Below are 10,802 nucleotides of genomic sequence, written 5' to 3' on the forward strand. Positions count from 1 at the left end.
TTAAGTTATATAGATATTAAGTATGATAGGTCAATAGTCATTCATATTTGTTATACTTTTAGTCAGACTAATTAGGTTCTTTAGAGACATAGAGATTTATTCTGCATAGATAGGTAACCATCAACTGTTTCAAAGATCTGTAGAACATGGCATCTAAATAACTTAGGATTCTGTTGATGTGAGACACAATTGCTCTCAGCAGTACCTATCTATTCCCAAGAGAATGTTGAGCACCAAAGACACTCCACTTGGAGTTTGTCTTCTTCTTGGCACAACTGGCCTTTGGGCAAGGAACTGCCCATGCCTCAACCACTGACAATGTACACAATGTCTGGACTGGACAAGTAGGGTACAAGGAAAAAGACTGCCAAACCTTGCCAAGACAGGGTAAGATGGTCTTGCAAAAATTCCCAGCCTCTAAAAATGGTCTCTCAGTTACTCTAGGCCTTAACCAAAGTTGGTTGCTTCAACATTGCAAATGAGACTTTGGGTGATTGCTCAGGCAGCCAGTTGTCTGTCATCTACTGCACATTTTGGAATCTGCTTGATTGCACTTTCGGCCTACTCAAGTAATATTATCTCCCTTCTCAGGCCTTTGATGGAGTTGAAGATTAGACAGTCATAGTTACCATCCTCTTATGATCTAGCCAAGCCATTTCTAATACAAGACTTAGACTCCTTAGGATAGAATGTTTATTAAAACATTAGGATATATTCCTTGCTTAATATTGTTTATGATGATTGTAATTCTAATCTTATATTTGATAATTGTTCCTAGTGTATAGGTTTGTATTGGGTTTAGAACTCTCTTAGTTAAACAAAAGGGGGAGGTGCTGTAGGAGCTCCTTCAGCCAACAGTCTTTAAGATGCCAGCCCACTTGGGCGTGGTCTCTTAAGCTATAAATGCAGCTGTAAAGCCTGCACTTGATCTCTTGCTTCTGGCTCTCACTTCCTGCTGATAGACTCCATTCCTGTTCTTCATTTGTACAGAGGACTGTGATCTAGGACAACGATCTGTGAGTCTCCCCTAAATAAATAACCCTTTATTATACTTAATTCTGAACTACTGTAGGATTATTTTGTAACTTCCATCACCAATTGACTAAGACAGTACTCAATTCAAGCATTTTGTTATGGCAACAGAAAATGGACATAGACAGTATCATGCTTCTTGGTCCCCCTTTTTCAGCTTAGATGATAACCTCCTACCATCTGGGGCTCTCAGAGGCTTGCTCTTCTAGTATTCAGTTGGCCATGGAGTTTTGTTGAACAATTCTCAGGGTCTGGTTTGTTATAGTTCCAACTCTGTTTTTATTAGACGACTCAGAGATTTTTTTTTGTTTTTTTGAAACAGTTTCTTTCTGTAGCCCTGGCTATCCTAGAACTCACTCTGTAGACTAGGCTGACCTTGAAATCACAGAGATCCGCCTGCCTCTGCTTCCCTAATACTGGGATTAAAGGTGTGCACCACTACCGCACAGTTTGAAGACTCAGAGTTTTAACACCTATCCTATTGCTATGAAAAAGAAATTCATGTGAATGTACACATGTACACACACACATGCACACACAGAGATAGAAACATATACAGTTGGCTTTTGTAGTTCACTAGATTCAATATACAATTCAGTTTTTAATTTCTCAGAGATCTCTGGTTTTCTTAGTGACACTTGTACCACGTCCTGCTGTCAAAACTCCTTGGCTTGCCAGGCGGTGGTGGCGCCCGCCTTTAATCCCAGCACTCGGGAGGCAGAGGCAGGCGGATCTCTGTGAGTTCGAGACCAGCCTGGTCTACAAGAGCTAGTTCCAGGACAGGCTCCAAAGCCACAGAGAAACCCTGTCTCGAAAAAACAAAAAACAAAAACAAACAAACAAACAAAAACTCCTTGGCTTAAGTTATCAGAGGCAATGTCAAGAAGATTTCTACCTTAGTGTGTTGTGTGTTTCGGTCTTTGTATCTGGGCAGGCAGAGCCCTCTAAAACCTGGTACAGGAGACTGATTGAAGAGATGACTTAATGGTTAAGAGCACTCGTTACTCTTACAGAGGACTTGGGTTTCTTTCCCGGCACCCACGTGGTGCTTCATAATCAACTCCAGTTCCAGGGGATGTATCCAACATTCTCTCCTCACCTCTTTGGGTACACATGGTACACATACATGCAGGCAAAACATACATACTAAATACACAAATCTAAAAGATTTTTTAAAAGTCTGGTACATGAGAGATAGTGGCAAAGCACTTTGTAGCACTGGGTTTGATGGCATTCCTTTTAATCCCAGCACTCTGGAGGTGGAGGCTGTCTGGTCCCTTAGGTCTCTTGAGTTTGAGGTCAATCTTCAAAATGAGTTCCAGGACAACCAGAGCTACATAGAGAAACCCTGTTTCAAAACAAATAAACTAAATACTTCCCAGCATGCCCCCAAAACTCCTTAGTACCACAAACACAAAGCAAAACAACCGTGGCCTAAATGAGTAACTGAGGATATCCCTAAAACCATGTGCTTCTCACAAGGGAGAGGGATTGAGGTGAGGAGGCGGCAGAGAGGGTGAAGCCCAGTTCTTATGCTACTCAGTCCAGCTCAGGGTGCTCAGGAGCACACTCTTCCGAAGATTCCCCTCATGGAGCTTGATTTTTGCCAAGCCTGTATCACTCTTGAGAGTATGAAGAAAGATAGAGACCTTCCAACAGCAAATACCCACACATTTGTGCACATACCATTAAATGCCTATGTGCTGATGTGCATCCATGAACCTGGTTTAAGAATTCCTGCATCGGCTCTCGGACCAGGCGGCCTCAGGGGTGAGCAACGCAGCCATGGCCAAGATTAAGGCTCGGAACCTGCGCGGCAAGAAGAAGGAGGAGCTGCTAAAACAACTGGACGACTTGAAGGTGGAGCTGTCCCAGCTTCAAGTCGCCAAGGTGACAGGTGGCGCCGCGTCCAAGCTCTCCAAGATACGAGTTGTCCGCAAATCCATCGCCCGTGTTCTCACCGTCATTAACCAGACTCAGAAGGAAAACCTCAGGAAATTCTACAAGGGCAAGAAGTACAAGCCTCTGGACCTGCGACCCAAGAAAACTAGAGCCATGCGCCGCCGGCTCACCAAGCACGAGGAGAAGCAGAAGACAAAGAAGCAGCAACGAAAGGAGAGGCTGTACCCGCTGAGCAAGTATGCGGTCAAGGCCTAATGGAAGGGCAATAAAGTACAAGACTGGCAAAAAAAAAAAAAAAAAAAAAAAAAAAAAAAAAAAAAAAGAATTCCTGCATCAACACAGTTATCAAATGCACGTGCTTCACATGATTGACGGAATGTACACGGCAGAAAATGACTGAGATGTCCTGGCTGTCCTGGAACTCACTCTGTAGACCAGGCTGGCTTTGAACTCACAGAGATCCTTCTGCTTCTGCCTCCTGAGTGCTGGGATTAAAGGCCTGTGCCACCACCACCTGGCTCAATTTTTTTATAGCTTTTTAATTTTCCACTCAGGTAGCCTGGGATGGCCTGAATTCATTATATAACCTAGCTGGCTTTGAACTCTCAATCTTCTTGCCTCTGAGGCTCAAATAGCTAGTTAATCTGTTTAATACCTCTTTTTTTGAGACAGGTTTTCTCTGTAGCTTTGGAGCCTGTCCTGGAACTAGCTCTGTAGACCAGGCTGGCCTCGAACTCACAGAGATCCGCCTGTCTCTGCCCCCTCAAATGCTGGGATTAATGGCCTGCACCACCATCGTCCGGCCTGTTTAATACCTTTTACCATCACTAGACATTCCAGCAGGAAGAATTTCTTGTATTGGTTCTCTCCTCAGCTTCTATCGGTGCTAGGATATAGCTCTCTTGAGTAGGGGCCTCGAACTTGCAGATTGTAACAGGCCTTGGGCTTCATCTCCAGAACCACTAACACAACAACGCGGCTTGTTTTCACTACACGTTCATACACAACTTTAAAGAAAAACTGAATGGAGAAATGAACAAATGGAGTCTAGGCAACTGTACCCCCTCCATCCACTGGTGATCCTAATATTTAAATAAACGGCCATGTGATTGCCTTTTGTCGTTGAGTGTCTTGCTTATTGTTGTTCTAATTAAAGGCATTTTTTTATGCTGGTGATTGAACCAAGGGCCCCTTGTGCAGATAACATGCTACGAAGCTACACCCCAGCCAGAATTATACTTAGTTCACTTGTTTGTGTGTTCGTGTATTAATAGATTCGATCGCCAAGCACTCTCTCAGCAGCAGATCTGTTTCCTGTATTCCAAAGAGGTGGTGGGGGCATATCTAGAGGGAAGCACTAGTCACAGAGTAGAGGGCTGAGCTTGCAGTTTCGCGGTGTGTCCAGCAGAGGGCGATGCTGAAACGCGGGCTGCCGTAAGCGCAGGCGCAGTGCAGGGTGGGGCTGGGAACGCCGAATGCGGTCCCCAAAGCTGAAGGTAGGAAGAGTGAACACATCTGTTGGATGCTTTCCAACTGCTGGACGGAAAAGCCCAGCAGAACGCGAAGAAAGTCAGAAGGCTCTGGAGAGGTTTTGAGAAAAAAAAAAAAAAAAAGACGTATCTTTGACCCGTACCGCCAAAGTTTCTGGCCCGGCAGGAATCGGGCGGTCCCTGGGCCATCTTTTGAGGGTGCTTTTGCAAATTAAGAGGTCTGGGATTCATTGGCAGGAATTTCTGGGCGGACTCAGCTGACAACTGCTGAGGAAGAAATGCACCGGGTTCCACTCCCAGGCTGTTACTTAGCTGTATGACCTTTCCGTGTGTCCCCGCCTCCCCCCCCCCCCCCCGCAAAACGCAGGTGATAAAGACGGTGCGGGTCGTGTCTTCTGCCCAAGTTCGCTTCAAGGCTGGAAGGGTATGGGGCTGTTGGCAGCGAGGGTTTAAGGATCATCTACTTTGAATCAAAGGCAGGTGTGCCTATTAGAGAGTTCTCTCCGTTCCGGTGGAGCGGAACACCGTCCAATATCGTGATTTGGGAACTGACACTGTTAGAAGTTGGCACAGGGTGCGGTACTGCTATCTCTCTCTGCTTACACCGCTGTTCTTCCAGGAGGCAGGCATGAACAGTGGGAGCTTCTAATTGAAGGGTTCTTACAGTATCTACTGAGCCCAGAGTACTTCCTTAAAAAAAAAAAAAAAAAAAAAAAAAGCAAACAGCAACATTCTATTTTTTTTTGTTTTTGTTTTTGTTTTTGTTTTTCGAGACAGGGTTTCTCTGTGGCTTTGGAGCCTGTCCTGGAACTAGCCTAGGTGTTTTTGCTTGTGTGTTTATTAGTACACCACGTGTGTGCCTGGTGCTGGCAAAAATCAGAAGGAGTTGGAATCTCCAGAACTGGAGTTACAGTTACCGACGCACGTGGATGCTGGGACTCAAACCCTGGTCCTCTAGGAGAACAGCCAGTACTCCTAACCCTAACCGCTGGGCCACCTGGGCCATCTTTCTAGTTCCCCTACCCCTTATTTATTTATTTATTCATTTATTCATTCATTTATTTATTATACAATATTTTGTCTGTGTGTATGTCTGCAGGCCAGAAGAGGGCACCAGACCTCATTACAGATGGTTGTGATCCACTATGTGGTTGCCGGGATTGAACTCAGGACCTTTGGAAGAGCAGGCAATGCTCTTAACCACTGAGCCATCTCTCCCGCCCCCCCCCCCCCCTTATTCTTAACTAGAGGATTTTGAGTTCAGGAAGGTTGAGAGACTTGTCTCGCAAGCACACACTACAGCCTTTGAAAGGTTTGGTGGTGAATGTCTTTAGATCTTGTTTTTGTAACCTAGAGGAAAATAAAATGGCTTTCTTGGCCGGGAGTCGGGTGAGAGGAACGATTCCTGCTCTCCTTTGGGGTTATCATCACCATCTTACCCAGCAGATAAGGAAAATATTTAGAGTAATGATGATGGATGGCATTGTTAAATTGCCTGGAACGCTCCACATGTTCATGTAAGCCTTTCACCTTATTAAAAGGATTATTCAAGGTGGGTGTTGTGGCGCATGGCACGCCTTTACTCTCAGCATTCAGGAGGCAGTGGCAGGGGGATGTCTCTGAGTCCAAGACCAACCTGGTTTACAGAGTGAGTTCTAGGACAGCCGGGACTACACAGATAAACCCTGCCTCGAAAAACAAGCAAGCAAACAAACAGAAAAAACCAGGTTACTCTATGGATTAGGGGATCAGGGATACTACAGTAAGCAAAGGTGCACTCAAGTCATCAAAAGGCCAAGGAGTGAGGTTAGAGCTGGGCAGAGGCGGGTGCTGCCAGGACTGAGGGAGAGGCCCGACCTGGGTAGGTGCTGGGCAGGTGGAGCAGGAACCAAGTCCCAACAGCTAGAAGAGGGGGTGTCGGAAGGGAGGACCACAGACTGGACTGGCCAAACCTGCTTGTCCAGCTCTATGCTGACCTCACCCTGACACAGGAGCTATTGTCCCTTCCCGTGGGAAAATGTCACCGGGACAGATGGGACTCTGGAGCAGTGATGGAAAGTTTTGAAGAACAGATGCGCACCCCTAACACTGGATGTTAGGGCTAGTTTTACACCCGAAATAATTATATGGAAACTGTATTCTTTTAAACACTGTCTGGCCCATTAATTTTAGCCTCTTATTGGCTAATTAACCCATATGTAGTAATCCGTGTAGCATCACAGGTGGTCGCTTACCAGGAGAGATCTTAACCTGTGTCCATCTCGGAGAGGAGAAGCATGGCGACTGCTTATGGCGACTGTCTGAAGTGTCTGCCCCATTGCCTTCTATCCAACATTTTGTTCTGTTTACTCCGCCTACCTAATTTTCTCTCTTATTAAAGGACCGAGACAGTTTCTTTATTAACCAATAAAATTAACACATACACTCCTCCATCAGATGTGTTGTTGCTGGTTTTGTGCGCTGGCTGCTGGGGCAGACTGAACAACGGTCTCTCCCTCGTGTTCCTGCATCCGTCCCTGACCTGAGATCTGTCACTGTTCCGGCTCCCACCCCAGTGCCCACCGAGGATTTTCCATTCTGCCCAGTTCTGCTCTTCCCTGGTCTTCCCCCATCCTCCTCCCTCATCAGCCCCTCCCCCCCCAGCTCAGCAGGGAACTCTCTGGGCAACACTGCAGCAATCCTCAGCCTGAGTTCTCAGGTTTCTAGTCCCCAGAAGTTGGAGCCCAGTTTCGTTTTGTGTAAAGGGCCATCTCTAGTTCACACCCAGTGCCTCTTCCTTCTGTATATTAAATGACATTAACAGGGCTTTTCCATATTGAGCCAACGTTTCCCCTTAAAAGACTTCCCCAGGACCAGGGAAGTGTCCTGAGCAGATAGGGACACACGTAAATTAAGACTGCATTTTGTTTGGGGGGAATAAATGTCTTTGACTTCAGGTCCAGAAAGAGCAGACTGTCTTCCCTTTGGGACTCAGTTGGCTGACCCTTGCCCTCACAGTGGCTGACCCTTGCCCTCCTACACCTCCCTGGACACTGCCTGGAAGGACGTCTGGCCCAGTCTGCTCCTTTCATCCAAGTCCTTGCAGAAGCCCTGTGCTGGCTGGTTTTATGTCAACTGGACACACGCTAAAGTCATCTGAGAGGAGGGAACCTCAATTAAGAAAATGCTGTCATAAGATGGGGCTGTAGGCCAGCCTGTAGGGCATTTTCTTAATTAGTGATTGACGGGGAAGACACAGCACATTGTGGGTGGTTCCATCCTTGAGCCGATGGTCCTGGGTTCTATAAGAAAGCAGGTTGGGCAAACCATGGAGAGCAAGCCAGGGAGCAGCACCGTTCCATGTCCTCTGCATCAGCTCCGGCCTCCAGGTTCCTGGCCTGTTTGAGTCCCTGTTGTAACATCCTTCAACTTCAACGGTGGAGTACAATGTGGAAGTGGAAGCCAAACAAAGCCTTTCTTCCCCAAGTTGTTTTAGTCATGGTGTTTCATCACTGCAATAGACTGGTCACTGCCTGCAAGAGAATCTGGACAGATTTGCCCCTTCCATCCATGTGCTTGCATAAGCTCCTACTGTGAGCCAAACACTGGGGTCACAGTTAGGTCTTTGAACTTCAGGGAGTCACAACAGAAACACACTGTCAGATTCCGTAAAGCCTTCCCACACGCGGACCGGTTTGGTCTTCATCACAACCTAGGGAGGCAGGTGGGATGGGTTGGGAGGCCAAAGGGTCTCTGTGATGTTGTCTGCTCAGAAAAGGGAAGCCGTGTGTTCTGGTTCACACTGGCGGTTCCAGGAAAACTGGGTCTAGCCCAGGCCTTTTAACTCTCGTTTTCTCCCTCTGGAATTTTAAGTGGATATGGAGCGTGGGCTGTCACTCCAAAAGCCAAGGAGTAGACACAGAGATTGAACCTTTAAGTTGTGCCTTATTCAGAGAGCCAGGAATCCGAGGGAGCAGCAGATCTCTCTCTCTCTCTCTCTCTCTCTCTCTCTCTCTCTTTCTCTCTCTCTCTCTCTCCTCTCTCTGTTTGAGTGTATGTAGATGTGAGAGGCCTTCCTGTCTTGCTTCCTCTCTTTATTTTATGCATATTAGTGTTTTCCTGCATGTGTGTGCACCATGTGTGCCCGCTGCCCGTGGGGGGTGGGAGAGGGCATAACTGGATACCCTGGAGCTGGAGTTAGAGATGGTGGCGGATGCTGAAAGAGCGAGTGCTCTTAACCACTGAGCTGTCTCTCCGGCTCCTCTACCGGGGTTTGTTTGTTTGTTTTGGAGTGTGTTTCCCATTGCACCTGGAGCTCACCAACTGGCTAGACTGGTTGGCCAGTGAATCCAGGGACCCTCCCCTACTTCCCAGCACTGCGGTTATAGATGCACCCTGCCCTGCCCAGCCGGGTGTTTGAACTTAGGCACTCATGTGGCAAGCACTTTACCCCTTGACCCACCTGACCGTCCCCAAACGAACATCTTTACAGAACAACATGCCAACCAGCAGAACTTTACCTGAGTGTGCATGTGTGTGTGTGCATGTGTGTATCTGTGTGTGTGTGTGCATGTATCTATGTGAGTGTGTATCTCTGTGTGTTTGTGTATGTGTATTTGTGTGTGTATCTCTCTGTGTGTGCATGTGTGTCTCTGTGTGTGCACTCGTGTGTGCGCATCTATGTGAGTGTACCTGTGCGTGTGTGCGTGTGTGCATGTGTATGCGAGTGTGTGTTTCTCTGTATGTACGTGTTTTAGGAGAGGGTACAACAATGGATGACAAAAGCAAGTCCGCCACTTCAGAGGTCAGCCTTGTCCTTCTGCCCAGGTGGTCAGCCATTTTTGAGACTTGTGGTATTTCTCTCTGTATCACCTCCTTCACTCTTCATCAGTCCTCTGGATAGTTGAACTAAAGCATTTCTTGAAGTTTCTCAAGAAAGGTCTACCAGTAGGAACCTTGTATTCCTCCTCTGGGTTAGGGTACGTGTTAACTTGGGCCAGGCAAAGTGGCACACGCCTTTCATCCTAGCACTGGGGAGGCACAGACAGGTGGATCTCTATGAGTCTGAGGCCAGTCTGGTCTGCATAGTGAGTTCCAGGACATCCAGGGCTGTGTAGAAAGACTTTGTCTCTCCCCACCCCAGAGTGAACTTGGAATACACAAATCGATAAACCAGTATCGAACTGCTAAGGAAAGTCTGAATGCATGTCTGAGTACCACGTGTCTGTCTGGCACCAGTGGAGGCCAGAAGAGGGTTCTGGATTCCCTGGGACTGGAGTTACAGATAGCTGTAATAGGTCCTCTGAAGAGCAGCCAGTGCTCCTAACCGCTGAGTCATCTCTCCAGCCCCAAGAAGCATTTTAAAAATGTTTTCATATTAAGTGGGAATTAAAAACAATGGCTTTCCCCAATTCGTGGGGATCAGAGCTGGCCAGCAATGGATCTCTAAGTCTCAAGTCTACTTTCAGGCTCTTCCACAAATCTGTTGTCTTTCCCAGAGCAGAATCAAAAACTGAAGCCTCACCCAGCCGTTGGACTAAACCCAGCTGGGTTACAGAATGTCACATTCCAGTAAGACAACAGGCTGCAGCGACCTTGGATAGAAATTATCCTGTAAGAGCAACAGAAGATGGGACAGAAAATACAAGGGAGGGGCAAAAATGTATGTTCCTCAGTAACTGTCACTTTGGATGGAAAGTCACCTGCTCACTGCAGAACTGGGAGAGTATATGTATATATGTACACACATACACATATATAAGCATACACGTGTGCACACACACACGTATATATATATGTACACACATACACATATATATGCATACACGTGTGAGCACACACACACGCATATATATATGCACACACATACATGTATGTATGTATATATGCAACTGGGCGTTAGCAGAAACAGATGCTTATATATAATATATATGAAATGTTAATATATAAACTTATATATGTCTAAACACAGAACAAGGTCTATCAGTAGGAACCCACAGCCCTGGATCGAACCCCACAGGACATAACGTGGGAAGAGCAGCACAGAACAGCACTTTTAAGCCAGAAGCCAAACCACCTTTAGCCTGAGAACTAAGCCCGACAGGGCAGCATCTCAGTTACAGGGAAGTGACAGAGTTAGGGCCAGGAACGGGAAATTCACATTGCATCCACAGGACTTCCCGAGAGTGCAGGTGCAGTCTCTCGGCAACACTTGGGCTCCTCCGGAGCCTGCGGGCCCCGGTCCAGGCCCCCTATTTCTTGTTCTTCATTCTACCACCAAGAAAGCCACTGAGACTAAATTATTACTCCAGAACAGGTCAAACAAACCAAAATCATTTTTTAAACATAAAAACATTGCTCTAATTTTCCCCAAGCTGTCCATAGAGAAAATTTCTTACC

The 10,802-nt window shown here is 46.7% G+C and overlaps 1 protein-coding gene across 1 annotated transcript; it reads left to right on the forward strand.

Annotated features, from left to right (window-relative positions):
• The first annotated feature begins 2,817 nt into the window (after positions 1 to 2,817).
• Positions 2,818 to 3,189, forward strand: LOC119800479 (60S ribosomal protein L35-like). Its single transcript, XM_038310673.1, has one exon. It carries the CDS (start codon positions 2,818 to 2,820, stop codon positions 3,187 to 3,189), a length of 372 nt encoding a protein of 123 aa, XP_038166601.1.
• The last annotated feature ends 7,613 nt before the right edge of the window (positions 3,190 to 10,802 follow it).

This window comes from Arvicola amphibius, chromosome 13 (assembly GCF_903992535.2).
Source record: "Arvicola amphibius chromosome 13, mArvAmp1.2, whole genome shotgun sequence".
Lineage (NCBI taxonomy): Eukaryota > Metazoa > Chordata > Mammalia > Rodentia > Cricetidae > Arvicola > Arvicola amphibius.

Excerpts from the sequence above, each read along its gene's own strand:
- LOC119800479 (XM_038310673.1), top strand. The coding sequence starts at position 2,818 with ATGGCCAAGATTAAGGCTCGGAACCTGCGCGGCAAGAAGAAGGAGGAG.